Source organism: Trifolium pratense, linkage group LG4 (genome assembly GCF_020283565.1).
Source record: "Trifolium pratense cultivar HEN17-A07 linkage group LG4, ARS_RC_1.1, whole genome shotgun sequence".
In the NCBI taxonomy this organism is placed as follows: Eukaryota; Viridiplantae; Streptophyta; class Magnoliopsida; order Fabales; family Fabaceae; genus Trifolium; species Trifolium pratense.
In genome coordinates, this window is record NC_060062.1 from 9,703,675 (window position 1) to 9,724,454 (window position 20,780).

The 20,780-nt window shown below is 30.3% G+C and overlaps 1 protein-coding gene across 1 annotated transcript; it reads right to left on the reverse strand.

Annotated features, from left to right (window-relative positions):
• Nucleotides 1-3,498: 3,498 nt before the first annotated feature.
• LOC123923568 lies at nucleotides 3,499-7,357 on the reverse strand. The gene is made up of 2 exons (XM_045976262.1): nucleotides 7,207-7,357; nucleotides 3,499-4,772 (listed from the first exon to the last, which is right to left on the reverse strand). Exon 2 carries the CDS (start codon nucleotides 4,708-4,710, stop codon nucleotides 3,691-3,693), a length of 1,020 nt encoding a protein of 339 aa, XP_045832218.1. The 5' UTR covers nucleotides 4,711-4,772; nucleotides 7,207-7,357; the 3' UTR covers nucleotides 3,499-3,690.
• Nucleotides 7,358-20,780: the final 13,423 nt, after the last annotated feature.

A 20,780-nucleotide genomic window follows, 5' to 3' on the forward strand; every position in this document is an offset into this window, starting at 1 on the left:
TTGTTAAAGATTTGGATCAGGTACAGTCAGCACATATAAGAGTGCATGCGGTCAGAGAGATTAAAACCTTTTGATCGAGAGCAGATAGTTCAAATTTTAAAATCAATGTATTATATTCTAAAATATCAAAATTGCATTAAAATTACTAGAACAAAACGGATACGAGGATTTGGATTCTCTACCCCACAAATATTGCTTGAAATTACTGGAACAAAATAGTAATGGATGAGGATTATCAAAATGATACAATCAGTAAACTAAGAGCCAAAAATACTATTAAGATTTTTCACAAAAATTGTGTGAAGTATGTCAGTTAATGGCCATCCATTTCACCGACTTTTGTTAACTATTTGACAGAAAAATTAAAGGAGAAGAAACACATTTAGTTCAAAAACGTGTGTGAATTAAATGCAAAGTAAAAACCCAAGAGTACTTAGTGCTTGTTTGGTTTAGCTATAAGTATTGGATTCAAATTATTAAATCTTTTGTAAAACTTTATCACTCATTAGTCATTACAGTTTTATTTGACTTAAAAGATTAGTTTGTTTTTTTTACAATGGAGCTGAGGATCAAATACAAGACCTCTTGCATACTACCTAAATCATTCATCACTAGATCAAACTCAGTGACTTAAAGATTAGGGGGGTGTATTGGATTGGGATTTCATGAGACAATTTTGGCAAAAAAAGTCTTGATGATTTTATGAGATTTTGTTGGACTATATTGATTTTGTGAGATTTTAAAGACTTTTTTACAGAGACTTTTTTACAATCAAGATTTTTAACACATGATTTGAATGGATTTTGAGAGATTTTTTTCAAAAAACTTTTTACAATCAAGATTTCATAATACTTTATATATTAAGAAACTTTTGTATATTAGGCAAATTTTAAAAGAATCAATAAATTTTAATAAAAGAAATTATATTTTTTTGGGAATCCAAATTTTTAAACAAAAAAAAAGCCTTACATTTTTTTCACGTATATGTTTCTAATCACAAATAAAAACCATTATCACCATTGATGGGAAAAGAAGCAGATGAAGGTAACGAAAAAAAAATTGCCGTAAAAAGTTGTATTGAATCAAAAGTTTGTAAAAAAATGTAGAATTTGTTAAAATATTTTTTTGCAAAAAAACATATTTGATAGAAGAAGAAGAAGAAGAAGAAGAAGAAGAAGAAGAAGAAGAAGAAGAAGAAGAAGAAGAAGAAGAAGAAGAAGAAGAAGAAGAAGAAGAAGAAGAAGAAGAAGAACTGATATAATGATGATGAAAGTAAAAAATCTTGGAGAGTTTGAAAAAGTCTCAAGTCTTTTGGTGAGATTCTTGAACAAGTGAACAAAGAAAAGAAGAAGGAGTGCAGTGATGATGAACTATGAAAAAATAAAGAAAAAAAAATTTGATACAGTGATGATGAAAATAAAAAGTCTTGGAGATTTCAAAAAAGTCTCAAGGCTTTTGGTGAGATTGTTGAAAAAGTCTTTCAAGTGTATTTTCAACTAAAAAGTCTCTCAAAATCCATTCCATAGAAGAATCCATCAAAATCGGTAGACTTTTGAATACCAGTAGACATTTTAAAAGTAGTACCAAATCTCAATTGAATACCAACGGATTTTATTGCCCTGAAAAAAAAATCATGTTTGTCTTAATTGAATACCACAAGATTTATTTAACTTTTGTAAAAGTCTTGATTGAATACCTCAAGATTTTTTTGTCATAAAAAAGTCTTTTAAAATCCCATGAAATCTCAATCCAATACATCCTCCTTAGTCTTTATAATTGTACTAAGAGAATATCCCGTTAAAAATGATGCAAGAGGATAAAACTTTCATAAATACTATGAATATTCTCAATTAAGTCTGAATATAAAACTTCAGCTTAACATATTAAACACTTTAACTATGCCCATAACATCTCAATCTCAAGATTACACAAAAACAACCTAATTCTTTCCTTCTCCTCCTCTTAGCCACCCACACCTTCATATTTCTTCTTCTTCTTTTGGTTGATCAATTAGAGAAGGGTGATTTAGGATCAATTTTGATCCAAAATCACCCCTCTTGATCGTTTTTTTCTTTCTTTTTATTTAAATAAGTGATAATATTCACATATTTTTAGGTTTCATTCGAGTTTCTTCGAGATTTTTTCATCTGGTGTTGTTTTAATCCGTCTTTGTGCGGTGTTTTGTTTTATCCCGTCTTAGTACGATGTTTTGTTTATCTCGTCTTAGTACGGTGTTTGTTTTTGTTCAGATTTGCAGGTTTGCTTCAATCCAAATTCAGTGCAGATTCAATGACTTTAGCGTCGTCAACGTTGCAGATCCGGATGCATGACTATTCCGGACATTTGAATTTTGTCATATCAACTGTAGGCTTTGTCATAGACATTAGGTCGTTTTATGCTATTAACTCGGATATTGTGAGCATGTTCGCATATTCATCCTTATTAGTTTTTAGCGAAATTCAATATGTAATGATTGTGATTAATGTATTTTCTATGAATTTGAATGAATGAACATTGTTGTTTGTGAGTCCAAACACAAAAAAAATCTCAATCTCAAGTCATCCAAAAGTAATAGGAACATCCCAATGACGTTGCAAAGCCAACCAAAGTGTGTAAGTGCAGTCCAACAAAGCAAGTGTGACTTGGCATACAGTGGACAATAAAGCATATTTCCAAGTTAGACCAAAATGCCCTTGAAGAAATTAAAACATAAAAAGGAGTTTTGTAGTGCTTAACACATGATGTTCCCTCTAATAGAATTCATTCACAGTTCACAAGCATAACAAACTTTGGAGGAGAAAAAACACCTCAACCACCTGTGTAAATGAATCTTTGTTTTCATATATTTCATTCAATTCATCTAGATTATGAGCTCTCCCTCTATAAGGAGAGGATCCTCTCCAGTATGATTTTTCTCCAGTTGCATCACAGATTCACAGCCATTCATTTCATTTTTACAATATACTATTCATATCATCAAAAAAAATTGGATGGTAGAAATGTAGACTGGACTGCCTCCGGTTAAAAGTTCACTGCAGAGGATCCAGGTTTCCTCTATAAGAGTATTCTACAAGCCAAAAGACAAAAAGCCTCACACTTACCAACAAGGTTTGATCCGACTAACTAGAAGTTTGGCCCTTTAGCCATATATCCATGATTTGACTCCTGGTGATAGTGTTGTCAATTGTTGATCACAAAAAACTAGCAATTTGTTAAAATATCCGGTTGCGCAACAATGCTATAGTGCCACTGCCGCTATGTCGGAATTTGATAACATTTTGTACTAAATAGCGTATCACAGAACAAGAGATTTGTTAAAACTCTGCTACACTAATACTTTAGCGCTATAGCACCACTATTTAACAACTCTATAACTGGTACTCTAAAACACAAGTATATGATTCTCCTTCCATCTTCATAAATTTACGAAACAAATAAACGATTTTTTTTCACAATTCGAAGATAAAACAGGAACAAATAGTAACAAAGCACAAAGGCTAGTTTAATAGAGAATTCTTGCATCTAATTACTTGTATACATAGCTATTAAATGTGTGTCACTATCAGTCTATCACTTTAGTCTATGGACGAGATAGAAAGTAACCATAATAACTAACTTTAAACCATATGTACTTATGGTATAATCTGTCTCTTTCGGAATTTGTTTACAACTGATATTAATTAGTAATCACTAAGCAGCAATACCATTAGCAGCATCAGAAGAAGATTGATCCTTACGCGCTCGAGCAGCTAAACCAGCAAACCAAGCAACCCTCATGAGCTGCAGACCGAGAATTAGGACCCACCAGCAAACAAGTCCCCTTATTGTATGCATCATCCATGCTGGTGCAGTAAGTTCAACACCAAGTTTTAATCCCCTCATTAGCTGCAAAACACGGTATGCCTCGTAAATGATAGGGGTAACGAGCCAGACCGGTGATTGCCAATGCCAAGTTAACAACTCGGTCAGAATCTGTACTGACAAAAGAAGAAGATAAGGACCTAGCAGAACCGCAAACGAGATGAACGGTAGTTGAGGTTGGAGAAATCCCTTTTGAGATCCAAACATCAATAACAACGGGACGACGAATCCAGTAAGAGTAGCAACGATGTTCCAGAACTGGTAACTAAAGGGAGCTTTGCTCTTGATGACTTGTGTTGGATGTTTAGGTCTTGCACAAGAATCAGCCATGAGGAGAAAAAGTGTCGCACCAATGTTAAAGATGCAATCGAGTCCAATCAAGGAAAGTAAGCTCGCTATATTGGAACCAAGAAAGATTGAAGATATCGGTAACCATAACGTCGGGGCCATGCCGGTTGCAAGGAGAACGGAAGGGCCTAGAAGCCACATGGGCCACTTGAAAAACTGAAGTTCCGGGCCTGGTTGATAATTTTTCTCCACAAGTCCTTCAGCATTTGCCGTTGATAACTCATCTGTTTTACTAGATTCAAGGGTTTCAAATACATTGGCGGTACTCTGCAAAAAATTATCGCTTTGATTATCAGTAGGAGCATATGTAACGGGTGATGGCTCCCATGGATTTAACTTTGTGCAGCATATGAAGGATTGATTAACGCGAATACTTGGAAAATTGAATCGTTGAAGTTGGAACGGTTTTCCAGGTTTCAATAATCCTTGACTTCTGGGACGTAGCCTCGTGAAAGTGGAGGTATGTAATTTGTAATGGGCATGAGTCAATGACGATGCCATTTCTTTATTCACTCTTGACTGCAGATTCTCTAAAGGATTTGGTGCTCTTTATTTTCTTCCACCTGAAGTTAAGAAACAGGCAAAATGTTTATAACACAAACAATGTTAACCACCAAAATTTAAAAATATATCACCCTCTTGGATGCTACTTTAAGCAGAGATTGAGTAAGTATATCACTATAAAAAAGAAAAGTGAAAAAGAAACACGAGTTAGAAGCAGTTTGGATAAACAACGTAATTAACCATCTATAGCATAAACGTTTATCATATAAGTGCTTGTGCATGTAGAAACTATTTCTGTAACAAAAGATAAAATAAAGTGAATATGTTTTCACTTAAGCTATAAAGTGTTTTTATGAGCTATCCTAGAGAGCTCGTGGAAATAGGCTGAATACAGCTTAAGGACATAGTCATACACTGTTTCTATAAGCACTCCCAAAAAAATGAGATTGAGAAATATTCAGTTACACTAAATGTCCCCTAGAAAAAATAAATAATATTCAAGTCTATTTCCAGCTTCAATTTAAAAAGGAGACGGTGAAAACTATAGTTCAAATATAACAGTTGCAAGGTGAAAACCAAAATATTGCGCATTCTGCAGTGTAACAAAGAAATACTAAGTGGTGAAGCTCTAAGGAGTTGTGCTATTTCCAAAGCCAAATAAAGGGGGGGGGAAACGAAGTCTTTTGCATAAATTGGATGAACTAAGCACAAAGAGTTAAGTTAATAATTTGATTAGTGTCTCATCACTATCTCATTATGCAATGTTACTTGACTAGTTTACTAAATTAGCTAGATAGCTTCTTCATTTCTTAACAAATGACACAGCTTGAATGCCAAAACAGTGAGCTGAAGTAAAAAAACTAGTTAGCACAGCAAGAACTACAAAACAGATTGGCATAATTTCTTTGGATTTCAATTTAGTTTCTAAAGAATTTTAGTCAGCTTGAAAGACAATCTAATCAGCTAAATAGAGTAAAAATTATGATATATTTCTCAAGTCAAAAGCAAACAAAATCAATATTTTAAGTACATTCCAACCCTCAATTAGTGAACTCTGAATTTGAATATTTCAAACCTCGGTTCTATAACATTCAAAGTTGTTTACTCCCTTTATTTCAAACTATCTACCATTAAAGGTAATTACAAAAGAATTTAGCAATGACCTCCATTAGAATTTATAAGAAACATAAATGCATTTGGAAAAATCACTCTCTAATGCCTTGCACCTCATAATTGACCATCATCATTGAAAAAATTAATAAATTGGTATCAATCATTTCCCTTTTCAGGTCAAGCCAAAACGAAAGTGTCAGCTAGGTATCATAGCCATTTTCCCTCGACGTGTCAGAGCCCAAAAAAGATGAAATTGAGTGTCTAAGACGTGCAATATGCAATGTTGTTAAATAACAGTTGAGGCGAAGTAGAATTTGAACAGATTGTTATTATTCTGCTATGTGCTATTTACTACAAAATATTGTCAAATAGCACCTATATAGCACTGTTATGTGGCGGAATTTCAACAAACTATTGTTTTCCGCGTTCTGCAATTGACAACACTGGTCATACAAGTGTTAGTATCACATAAGTGTTGAAAACTTGTAGGCCCCCTTCCTAGAGTGTCCAAGCTACATACGAGCAAAGACATATAAAATGAAAGCAAACAAGACCCATCTAAAAGGATAAAACTTTGTGGAAGGAGTAATCATCACTCCAATCACTCTACTAGACTACTACACATAAACATATATCAACCGTTCAAAAAGAAAACATAAACATATATCAAATGAATACAATTGTCACAGTATCCTCCATACCCAGTTACCAACTAACTTCATCACCACTTTGCAACCAGCTTAACTAAACTTCTAAACACTTTAACCCACAGGGGTTTGCCCGGTAGTGTAGACTTGGGACCTCAGAGTGTACTCCTCTCTAGGTCTTAGGTTCAAATCCTCCCGGTGTCATTTTTTGTATTGTATCAGTCCATGCAGGGCTTTGATCTGACTTCAATTGGGCCCCCCTCTAGTGGAACTTCTAATCACTTTTCAACCATTAAGGTCATAATTCAATGTAAATAAAATTTTAAAAGAAAAAAAAAAAAAACTTTTTTTATAATACCCTTTGGCCTATTAATCAATTTACTTAAGAAAATTTAAAGGGAATTTTATTGGGTGCCTATTATATAAGTTTTGAATTCACAATCAACTATATCCAATTAAGCTAAAACCCTAATTATTTAGCATATTAATCTTATAGATTTATTTGCACTGCAAACAAAGCTTTATGATATAATTAGTGTTGAATCAAGGGTTTTTTAAAACAACACTAGCTTAACACCAACAATAGATAAGGAAAAGAAACAAGGAATGATTAACAAAACAGTGATAGATAACAGAGGATATACAACGAACGATTCGATGAAATTAAGAAGGAAACAAAAAGGAACAAATTCAAAGGTAAAAGATTTTGGAAGTGAAGAAAATAAAAAGTGACCTTTTTGGTTGAAACTCGCTGTGCAAGTGCAGCAAAGCCTTTACGCATGAACTTGAGATTCGGGGTATAGCATTTTGTTATTTTGTAGAGACAAACAAACTCTATTTTTTTTTTGGAGTTTTTGTTTTGTGCTAATAAAAAATTTAGAAGTGAAGTTAGAAAAATAAAATAAATTTGTCTTTTTTAGCAGAATTTATATTTTTTAAAATGACAATATATATTACTTTTATGTGTTTTTCACTTTTTTGACTAAATTATATTATTTTTATGTATTAATTGATTCTCTAACTTTTAGGGGAAAATAATTTGATGATACAGAATTCGACCGCATAATAATTAAAGAGTTTAATTTATATGCATTGTCGGTGTAAAGTGTTTTTACACATTCATCCAATGATGTGTTGCCACATCTTTTAATGAATATGACAAATCATGTATTTTTAAACATTATACATGATATGTTGATATAATATTGGACGCATGTATAAAATAATTTTACACTAACAATATATATAAATTAAATTCATAACTAAAATATCACAAAAAATTGTTTTGTCCAAAAATTGAATACGGTTCTCCCAAATGAGTTATCTTTGGTGGAGCTCAGTAATCATTTGAGTTCGATCCACAAAAAAAGGAAGAACTTCAATGTTTGAGGCCAACACCACCGTATTTGATCAAATAAGTTTATTATTTGTTATCTAAAGAGAATCAGGTACACGAGTTGGAGCAACACTAGGTGATTTTGATCTGTTTTATTCTTTTGAATTTATCTTTATTCATATAGTGGCTAGTTCAAAATAAACTACCAACAAAAGGCAAGTTGGTGAGGTAGGGAATGTTGCATTTGGATTATTTACTTTGCGCCGGTGGTTGTAACTTTAATGAAACAATTAGTTACTTATTTTATGAATGTGATGTTTTTTCTTCTCTTTGCCGGGCGATTGCAAATTGGTTGGGAGTTAGTGATGTTTTTTCAATTGATATGCAATATCATGCTTTGCAATTAGGTAGTAACTGCAATAAAGAGACTCGGAAATGTTTTATGGTAATTTGGGCGATTTTTGTTAGATTATTTGGAAAGAACGAAATAACAGGGTTTTCTCCCAAAAGGAATTGCTGATGGAATTTCTTCTAGATAAAGTTAAGACTCTAGTTTGATGGTGGTTGAAGTCGAAAGAAAAAAGGTTTTAGCTATAATTTAAATTCTTGGTGGTTCTAGCCATTATCTTGTCTAGGAGTTGGAATTACTTGATTCCGACGTTCAAAGTCGGTGGTTTTGATTCTTGTTTCAGATCTGGTTCGTCCTCCGGCTCATCTCTTCCTTGGCTGCTCGTTAGAGTTCTTGGTGGTGTTGGTTCTAGTTTTTTTTTTGGTTGATCGGGTGTTATGTGTTTCTGAATAGATTGTGCTCAAACTCTCATGTTGGAGGGTTCAGATGGATAAGCCAGAAATGACTGTGTTATCTTATTATTTGTCACAGTAAGTCGTTGGTTGCGGATCTTGTTATTGGGTTGCTTGTGTTTGTTGTTTTCTATGTTGATTTGGTTTATTTTTGGTAGAATATGTTGATAATTTGGTTTTACCCCTCAATTTTTTGTATACTTTTATTTTATATATATATATATATATATATATATATATATATATATATATATATATATACTATTAACATGAAGGCTTTGCAATAGTTCTATCTAATCGTTTTTGTTTAAGAAAAAATCCAATCGTATTTGTATGCCAATACCTAAATCCAAATGAATATGCTATTTTTGACTTTTGTCCTATTAAAGGGATTTCTAGGAAATTAAACCAATCCTGCGATTCTAGGAAATTTTGGCCAAAGCTTCGTAGTGGGTCCTGCTTGGTTACTTTAGGTACCTGCTTCTGCTTGCATTATTCACTAATTCACTAATGGTCAACATTGCATTATTCGTTAAGGGCCCGTTTGGTGCGCAGGATAGGATAGTGACAGGATAGGATATACAACAGGATAGTGATATGATAGGATATCAGCAGGATAACAGTTATCCTCAGTTATCCTATCCTGTGTTTGGTGCACACAGGATAACAAACATGATAACTATTATATCATATTTTTAATACATATTTGTTCATACCAATATGATAAGATACATAACATATTTAAATGACAAAATTACCATCGTAAAACAATTGTTATTTGTTAAAAATTATATTGTAATACTTTGAATTTTATAAATAAAAATATAAATAAGTAATTGTACAAAAAGAAAAAGTAATCAAATAACTTTAAATTTTAAATACAAATCATGAGAAAATAAACAAATTAAGTTTTTTATATGAATCATGATCAAATAAATAACTCAATTATACATGTTAGATAAGCTAAATAAATATATGATATATGTAAATAATAAAACTACCATTGCAAAAGAATTATATTTAAGTTGTTATTAAATTTAAATTAATATTCTTATTTTTCAATTTTTTAATAATTATTTTAATTTAAAATATTGTAATTTTAGGAGAATTTTGATTTTTTAGATTATATAAATTACAAAATTACCCTTGTGAGAAAATCACATATATATTTAAAAATTAATTATTTTATTATTAATTTACTATCAAATTATTTTATTAATTTTCAATTTTTTATTTTAAAATATATTTTATAGAATAAATCAACGATTTTTTTTTCTTATCCTATCCTGCTGGTAACCCAGCTCAAATTCAGGATAAGGATTTTAACTAGAGAAACAGGATAGGATAAGCTTCAGGATTAACTTATCATATCCTGTTGTGTCACCAAACACTGGATTGAGACAGGATATGATATAGTTATCCTATCCTGTCTCTTATCCTGTGCACCAAACGGGTCCTAATGGTCAAAATTATGGACATGGATGGAGATCGTGCAATTCAAACATAATCTCTTTTTTTTTAATGGCAATTAAAATTTAATCTGTGTTGATTCGCAAACCAATAAGTACTGAAGATAACATTATAGGATAACATAAGATAGTATAAGACAAGACAAAATTGTATCGAAAAGAAATAGAGAGATAATATTTTTTATATTAAAAAATAAAATATGTATTTTTCGTATTTTTATAGTTATATTATGGACAAAAAGAAATTGTATGGTAGTTTAGTTATAGTTATACTATTTTTCAATTCCCTATTTTTTAACCGAACAACGCACCCTTAATATCTTTTTCTTTTAATATATGAAGTAGTGCACATTACTAAAATTTATATTAACAAACATTACCAAAACTTACGTCCCCTAATGCTTATTTCATTTTATCTTTCACTTTTGTAATAAAATTGTCTATATTTATTTGTCATATTTTCTACTTCAAATATATACAATGATAATTCAATATTTTTATCAATATACGTATCAATAAATATTATTTAGAGTGATAAGTGAAACAAAACAATATAAATGATTAAGATTATTATATATAAAAGATAAATAATTCAATCCATATATACTGTTTTTTAGTGTTTTTAATACATGTAAATAAGCTTAAAACGACAACTTAAAAAGAAAAGAAAAGTGTCCACAAATCCTACCTCAACTAACATAAATGTTGAAATTGTTAGTGTTGAACATCATGATCGGAGTTTGATCACCGATCCCTCCAATTTGTGTGTGTGAGTTTCCAATAACTTTTCATTTCGTCTATTAAAAAAAAGAGAGAAGAAAAGTAGATGGTGAGGTACACTAAGAGAAGAGTTATGTCTCGATATATATATATATAGGTTCTCTCTATCTAGCTATATTATTATAATATATAGTATTCTTCGATGTTGAGTGACATGGATGCGTGTAATCGTATTGATGAATTGGATTTGGAAGAAGCTGGTGATGCAATATGCAGAAATAAAAAAAGAAGACTTAAAATGGCAATATATAGAGTAAACCAAAGAAAATTGAAGCTGGTGAACTGCTTATCCCGTGTGAAATATTATAATCAACCAAGGTATATATATATATGAATTAATCTTCCATGAGTTGTAGTTTAATATTCATTTTTAATTTGTTTATTATATCTTTCTTCTTTATTTTAATCCATATTTCATACACTGTATCATCAAAACGTACCCTATTTTATATGATTCTTCACGTTACCCAAAATAGTTAAATAAGACTAGATAAAAGAATTATTATCATCACATATTAATTAATTAAATGGTAGTGGTATATGCATGCTTTGAATCTATTGTATTTTTAAATTTTTTATTCTTTTATTTAACTACCATCTTTTATTTATTTTAGTCTCGGGTCAGATTTCTAACAACTAACATATTTTTATCTTTTGTCAAAAAAACATTTTTTTATCTTTTATTATTTTATATTTTTATTTAATTATTATTTTGTTTAAAGGTAGAGCAAAAGCCCTAACTTGTAGAAGTTGAGAGTGGGAAATATGTTTTATATATCTAATTGGACTTAATTAATTTGTAGATTACCAACTACTTTGAAGGATCAAGACTTCATCCCTTCAATCCCACTCCATGCCATCTTTGTGTTTCTTGATACAATACTAATTGGTTTGTTGCAAGTTGAGTATCAAAACAAGAAAGAATCTCTTCTTGATGTTCACAAAATTCATATGCAAACCTTCTTGACATCAATCTGCATCTACTGCTCGTTAATCGGAATCAAGATCTATACAAAGACTTGCGGTGACCATCGAGATCAAATTCTTAACTTTGTCCTTCTCTTCTTCGGAATACTTTCATCGGCTTCACTTCTCTCCATCTTGTTGCCGTGGCAACTTTTGTGGGTTGTGCTCTTCATATGGGGATCCATACCAATAATAATTGCTCGTCACTCGCTTAAAAATTTGGTGTGTCCGATTAGAGAAAAGATGGCGAAGTTAACTTGTGATTTTCACGATCTCAAGTTTAACGTGGTTTCAATATTCAAGACTAAGGATTCAACCATTGGAAGCAACAACACCACTAATCCAACTCAAAACTGACCTAGTTGAAGGTAGATTTTAAGCCTTTGTGTTAAAAGAGTGTGTCTCACTCCAAAACTTTTAGTGTGTATAATTTTGGAAAATAACAAGTGATTCTATTATCTTGTGCTAAAAATATCAATGAGTTTATAACTACAAATTTTTAATTTGAATGAATTTCACGATCCATGAAGATTGATGTGTATATACCATACCAAAAAACAAAAAATATTTTGATGATGAATTTTGATTATTTTTTTTGTACATTAATGAATATTGTTTCATATTTGTTTGTTTTATCTCTTTTGTAAAGGGGTTCGGTTAATAAATATTTTTATTGAACATCATTAATCTTGATGGTTACATTGTCAATAAAATATCAAATGATTTTATATTTATGAATTTTTTTTGTATGGATGATCTATGTGATGTTGAATATCTATGAAAAAATATGATTATATTAATGTAAATATATTGTTATTGAAATCAATAAATAAAAACTAATCATGAATAACATTTGCTTACCAAGAAAACAAAAAAGTAAAACTAAATTTTCTACATTCCATGGATAGTGAATTTGGCTTTTGTTGGAATTAAGGGAAATGAATATTAATATTAACTAAGTTTTTTTTTTTGTCATGAGAGGTATATTTTTTTTTAGGTTGATAATCTCTCTTCATGAGGGGTATTCTGCTTCTTGTGGTGGTGATTTTGCGATGTTCTAGTTTGTTGGTATTTTCTTGTGATTTTATTTGCCTGTTTATTTTTCTATCTTTACTGTAGACATTGTTGAATTTTGGTGGAGTGTACTTTTGGTACATCTTTGCTGTTTAGAACCTCCTCTTATATTATTTTCGTTTTTTATATTAATATAAAATATATTTGTCATTAAAAAAAACTATGTTTTTTATCATAAAAAAATATATTAACTATGTTTTTAAGCACCAGAAAGGGGAAATGATTTAAAAAAAGGGAAAATAATAGAAATTAATTCCCAAATAGTTGTGAGTTTAACTTTCATGCACAATTGTGTAAAAAGTTCTACACGTAAATCACCACATACAATTAATTATTTTCGGTGATTTTAGTGATTATAATTAGGGTAAATAGGATTATACTCCCTACAAAGCTTTTTACATAGACGTTGTATTTAACAGTATGTTGTTTATGGTAATAATTGAATTAAATTATGTTAAAGTATAATAATTATTACTATTTTTAACACACAGGTATAGCTAAGCTAACTTGATCCTGAGTTCATAAATTGGCGAATAAATACATACGCATGTATGACAAAATCATGTTAGTTAAAGTAGTAATTAGTAAACATGTTGCATATATATTCATGAAAAAATGTTACAGTGAGTTTAACTCAGTTGGTATGAATATTACATTATATATATATGGAGTCTTCAGAAATTATTATTAATAAAGATGTCCCTATCATTCAACCACCTATAGCGGTAGAAGGATTTAAATTAAAATCTAATAATAATGAATTTATTCATGTTTTAGAAGAAAAGCTTAAGCAGATGCGCTTAAATGTTTTATCTCAGAAAAATATGTCTGACACCTCTGATATAGAAGATATTGACCAATTAGCAGAAATATTTGCTAATGAAGAAATTAATGATCAGGTTGCACAAATAAATCCTATTTATGCTCCTAAGCCAGTAGAAAAATACTACTATAAGAGGCCATCGCCTCAAGATTTACTCTTTGAAGAAACTGAACCCTTTCAGAATTCTTATTCTGGAAAGGCCATTTATGAATGGAATATTGATGGCTTAAATGATAAGCAAATTATTGATATGATACATAGAATAATCATGTATTCCTCTGTGTGTAAACAACAAGGGAATTCTGATAGTTCTATAGCTTCGTTTATAACGACCGGTTTTATTGGCCAATTAAGAGGTTGGTGGGATCATTATCTCACTGATGCTCAGAAAAAAGAAATTCTTTCTCATAAAAAACTTATTAAAACTGAAACATCAAGTAGTAGTACTACTATCACTACTACCGGAGAGGAAGATGCAGTTTATACACTATGTCTTTCTATTCTACAACATTTTGTAGGAACTAATGTACCCATTGCTGAGAAATTGCAAACATTATTGCAAAATCTTAGATGCCCATCGTTAACTCACTTTAGATGGTATAAAGATACTTTTCTATCTAGAGTTTTTCAATTAAATAATCCCAATTCTATGCATTGGAAATCAAAATTTGTAGATGGTTTGCCTCATCTTTTTGCTGAAAGAATAAGACAAACTCTTAGAAACAATAATGATGGAATAAATATTAATTATTCTGATTTAACTTATGGCCAAATCATTAGTACATGTATTAATGAAGGCTTATCTTTATGTAATGACATAAAACTTAAAAACCAACTTAAAAAACAGAAACTAACTGAAAAACACCAAATAGGTGAATTTTGCGAACAATTCGCTTTTGATCTTGAAAAACCCCCTGAGAACAGGAAGAAGGGTAAAATAGAAAGGTTAAAACCTTATAAAAGTAGAAGAAAAAATCCCCCAGATACTTATAAGTATTCCTACAAGAAAAAACGTAGAAAAAATTATTCCAAACCAAAATATAAGGATTATACTCCTAACTTTAGTAGAAAAAGAAAAGCTAAAAAGCTTGACATAACTTGCCACAAATGTGGAAAGGTTGGTCATTATGCCAATCAATGTAGGACTAAAAAAGCCTTAAACGAAATTGAGGATGAAGAACTTAGAAATCAGCTAGAAAAGGTTCTTCTTATTAATTCTAATTCTGAATCTGAAGTTGAGTCCTCTGATGATGAGGTTAGCTATAGTTCTTCTTCAGACACATCTGACAATAATAATTGTCAATGTAATGAACTAAATTATTGGAAATCCATAGTAGAAATGAATGGTCTAAATGTTTTGACCAATGAACAGGATGAAGCTTTAAAAGCTTTAGAATCCATATCAGATGATAATCTAAGAAGAAAGTTAATAGAAACTTTAATAAGGGATAACTCTAGGGAAAAAACTCCCCTAGTTACAGAAGCCCCTTATCAGCTCAGCGAAGTCTTATCTAGGTTTCGTCAATCTAATGAACGAGAAACTCCTGTTTCTATAAATGATTTAAAAAGAGAAATAAATCTTTTAAAATCTGAAATTTCTTATATTAAGAAAAACAATGATGTTCTAGCTAAAAGAATTAGTTTATTAGAAAATTCTAATAAAATAGAAAATATTGTTTCTAGTAATGACAGTCCATCATCTAGCAATAGCTATCTCAGTCTTCTTGAAAGAGTTACATCGCAAAAATGGTTTGTTAAGATAACTCTTGTTATTAATAAAAGTTTTATTCTTGAAAATGAGGTTGCCCTAGTGGATAGTGGTGCAGACCTTAATTGTATTCAAGAAGGAATAATTCAGAAAAATACTTCTCAGAGTAGGGAATCTCCTACCCAATCCGAAATGAGTTTTCATTTATGATGGATCTCTCCCCAGGAAGTAAGTGGAGGCAACTCATCAATGATGAGTTTAACCAAGATAGATATAAAGATTTTAGGAATTGGTATTTCAAAAAATTCAAAGATTTTGAATTAAAAGAATTTAAAGATAATTATTATGATTATTTATCTCAAATACAAAGCTATGTTCCTTTTGTAAAATGGTTTGTAAAACATTTTCATAACAAAGTTAAAACCGAAATTATGGTGTTACAAAATAAGAATTGGAATACCCATAATGAAGGAATTATAGTTTCTCCTTTCCCTCCTGAACAAACTATAAGTCTAGGAAAAAATGTTGAAGCTACAGCTTATCTGAATCTTCAGAATCAGAAGGTTGAGAATAATCATATTACTCTCAAAGAATTAAATGCGATAATTAAATCCCAAAATTACACCAATTCTTTCCTTATTTGTTTAGGTGACCAATTTATGTCCCTAGAAAAAGACATTACTGATTTAAAATTACTGTTTGAAGAACAATTAACTAAGCAAAATCTAATTTTAAAACAATTAGAAAAGAATAAAAATAATATGGAGTCTTCAGAAATTATTATTAATAAAGATGTCCCTATCATTCAACCACCTATAGCGGTAGAAGGATTTAAATTAAAATCTAATAATAATGAATTTATTCATGTTTTAGAAGAAAAGCTTAAGCAGATGCGCTTAAATGTTTTATCTCAGAAAAATATGTCTGACACCTCTGATATAGAAGATATTGACCAATTAGCAGAAATATTTGCTAATGAAGAAATTAATGATCAGGTTGCACAAATAAATCCTATTTATGCTCCTAAGCCAGTAGAAAAATACTACTATAAGAGGCCATCGCCTCAAGATTTACTCTTTGAAGAAACTGAACCCTTTCAGAATTCTTATTCTGGAAAGGCCATTTATGAATGGAATATTGATGGCTTAAATGATAAGCAAATTATTGATATGATACATAGAATAATCATGTATTCCTCTGTGTGTAAACAACAAGGGAATTCTGATAGTTCTATAGCTTCGTTTATAACGACCGGTTTTATTGGCCAATTAAGAGGTTGGTGGGATCATTATCTCACTGATGCTCAGAAAAAAGAAATTCTTTCTCATAAAAAACTTATTAAAACTGAAACATCAAGTAGTAGTACTACTATCACTACTACCGGAGAGGAAGATGCAGTTTATACACTATGTCTTTCTATTCTACAACATTTTGTAGGAACTAATGTACCCATTGCTGAGAAATTGCAAACATTATTGCAAAATCTTAGATGCCCATCGTTAACTCACTTTAGATGGTATAAAGATACTTTTCTATCTAGAGTTTTTCAATTAAATAATCCCAATTCTATGCATTGGAAATCAAAATTTGTAGATGGTTTGCCTCATCTTTTTGCTGAAAGAATAAGACAAACTCTTAGAAACAATAATGATGGAATAAATATTAATTATTCTGATTTAACTTATGGCCAAATCATTAGTACATGTATTAATGAAGGCTTATCTTTATGTAATGACATAAAACTTAAAAACCAACTTAAAAAACAGAAACTAACTGAAAAACACCAAATAGGTGAATTTTGCGAACAATTCGCTTTTGATCTTGAAAAACCCCCTGAGAACAGGAAGAAGGGTAAAATAGAAAGGTTAAAACCTTATAAAAGTAGAAGAAAAAATCCCCCAGATACTTATAAGTATTCCTACAAGAAAAAACGTAGAAAAAATTATTCCAAACCAAAATATAAGGATTATACTCCTAACTTTAGTAGAAAAAGAAAAGCTAAAAAGCTTGACATAACTTGCCACAAATGTGGAAAGGTTGGTCATTATGCCAATCAATGTAGGACTAAAAAAGCCTTAAACGAAATTGAGGATGAAGAACTTAGAAATCAGCTAGAAAAGGTTCTTCTTATTAATTCTAATTCTGAATCTGAAGTTGAGTCCTCTGATGATGAGGTTAGCTATAGTTCTTCTTCAGACACATCTGACAATAATAATTGTCAATGTAATGAACTAAATTATTGGAAATCCATAGTAGAAATGAATGGTCTAAATGTTTTGACCAATGAACAGGATGAAGCTTTAAAAGCTTTAGAATCCATATCAGATGATAATCTAAGAAGAAAGTTAATAGAAACTTTAATAAGGGATAACTCTAGGGAAAAAACTCCCCTAGTTACAGAAGCCCCTTATCAGCTCAGCGAAGTCTTATCTAGGTTTCGTCAATCTAATGAACGAGAAACTCCTGTTTCTATAAATGATTTAAAAAGAGAAATAAATCTTTTAAAATCTGAAATTTCTTATATTAAGAAAAACAATGATGTTCTAGCTAAAAGAATTAGTTTATTAGAAAATTCTAATAAAATAGAAAATATTGTTTCTAGTAATGACAGTCCATCATCTAGCAATAGCTATCTCAGTCTTCTTGAAAGAGTTACATCGCAAAAATGGTTTGTTAAGATAACTCTTGTTATTAATAAAAGTTTTATTCTTGAAAATGAGGTTGCCCTAGTGGATAGTGGTGCAGACCTTAATTGTATTCAAGAAGGAATAATTCCGACAAAGTATTTTGTGAAAACTACTCAATCTTTAACTCAGGCAGGAGGAGATAAACTCCAAGTTAAATATAAATTATCTAATGCCTATATTTGTAACAAAAATATGTTTTGCTACAAGGGTTTTTACGTCCTTTTCAATGATTGATTTAGCAGAGCTACAATCAATTCTTAAAAGAAATTTTTGATTTAATAAATCACTTTGAAATTTTGAAATACATTTAATAATAGAAAGCATTTCTTTCTTAATAGTCGAATATTTCGACTGAGTCTGGTTCCATTTACCAGAGGTGAATCTCACCAAAACTTCTTTATTAGTTTCAGGATTGACTTGTTTTAATATTCCTCCATAGCCAATATTAGAAGCATCAGTTTCTACTATTTTAAACAATTTTGGATTTGCCAAAGATAAACAAGGAAGGCATTTAACCCTAGTTTTAATTCTCTGAACTGCCTTTGTATGAGCATCTGTCCAAGGGTCAGGTTTATTTTTAAGCCTATTATAAAGAATTGCAGTATCAGTGGATAAATTTTTGTAATAGTCTGAAATATAGTTCAAACTTCCTAAAAATCTCTGTAATTGGGTTTTGTCTAACATGACATCAGGAAATTTGGAAGCAAATTCAATGCTTCTTTCTATAGGAATTATAGTTCCTTGGTCAATCATATGACCCAGAAATCTAACTTTAGTTTGAAATATTTTCATCTTGGTAGCCGATAAGACTAAACCATTGTTTTTAACAGCATTCTTAAATATTTTTAAATGTTTTATATGTTGCTCAATTGTTTTAGAAAATACTAAAACATCATCAATATAAACTATTATGAATTCAGAATATGGATTAAAAATATCATTCATGATTTTCTGAAATTCAGAAGGAGGATTTTTTAATCCAAATGGAAGTACATTCCATTCAAACTTAATTGTATTCAAGAAGGAATAATTCCGACAAAGTATTTTGTGAAAACTACTCAATCTTTAACTCAGGCAGGAGGAGATAAACTCCAAGTTAATTATAAATTATCTAATGCCTATATTTGTAACAAAAATATTTGTTTACCAACCCATTTTATATTAGTTAAAAATTTAACTCACAGGATTATATTAGGTACTCCTTTTTTGCATAACATTATGCCTATTATTAATATTGATCAAAAGGGAATTACTACTTTTATAAATGATCAAAAAATTACTTTTGAATTTATAACAGATCCTCAAACTAGGATGTTAAATGAAGTCAAAGATATCCTTTTGAAAAAAGAAAAACAATTATGTTTTTTAAAAGAAGAAATTAGTGTGCTTAATATTAATGAGCAACTTGAAACTTATGATATTAAAAAGAAAATTAAGTCTTTAGAACAGGAATTTACTACAGAAATCTGTAATGATCTCCCAAATGCTTTTTGGAATAGAAAGAAACATGTCGTTTCTTTACCTTATATAGATGACTTTAATGAAAGTCAGATCCCTACTAAAGCTAGGCCAGCCCAAATGAACAATGATTACCTAAATTTGTGTAAAAAGAAATACAATCTCTTTTAGACAAAGGTCTAATTAGACACTCTAAGTCTCCTTGGAGTTGTACTGCTTTCTATGTTAATAAGGCAGCTGAGAAGGAACGAGGAGTTCCTAGATTAGTAATCAATTTTTTTGACTCAAGATTAGTAATCAATTATAAACCTCTTAATAAGGTTTTAAAATGGATTAGGTATCCTATTCCTAATAAAAAAGATTTATTAGATAGATTAAGTGATGCTTTAATCTTCTCAAAATTTGATATGAAATCAGGATACTGGCAAATCCAGATAACTGAAAATGATAAATATAAAACAGCCTTTACTGTACCGTTTGGACAGTTTGAATGGAATGTACTTCCATTTGGATTAAAAAATGCTCCTTCTGAATTTCAGAAAATCATGAATGATATTTTTAATCCATATTCTGAATTCATAATAGTTTATATTGATGATGTTTTAGTATTTTCTAAAACAATTGAGCAACATATAAAACATTTAAAAATATTTAAGAATGTTGTTAAAAACAATGGTTTAGTCTTATCGGCTACCAAGATGAAAATATTTCAAACTAAAGTTAGATTTCTGGGTCATATGATTGACCAAGGAACTATAATTCCTATAGAAAGAAGCATTGAATTTGCTTCCAAATTTCCTGATGTCATGTTAGACAAAACCCAATTACAGAGATTTTTAGGAAGTTTGAACTATATTTCAGACTATTACAAAAATTTATCCACTGATACTGCAATTCTTTATAATAGGCTTAAAAATAAACCTGACCCTTGGACAGATGCTCATACAAAGGCAGTCCAGAGAATTAAAACTAGGGTTAAATGCCTTCCTTGTTTATCTTTGGCAAATCCAAAATTGTTTAAAATAGTAGAAACTGATGCTTCTAATATTGGCTATGGAGGAATATTAAAACAAGTCAATCCTGAAACTAATAAAGAAGTTTTGGTGAGATTCACCTCTGGTAAATGGAACCAGACTCAGTCGAAATATTCGACTATTAAGAAAGAAATGCTTTCTATTATTAAATGTATTTCAAAATTTCAAAGT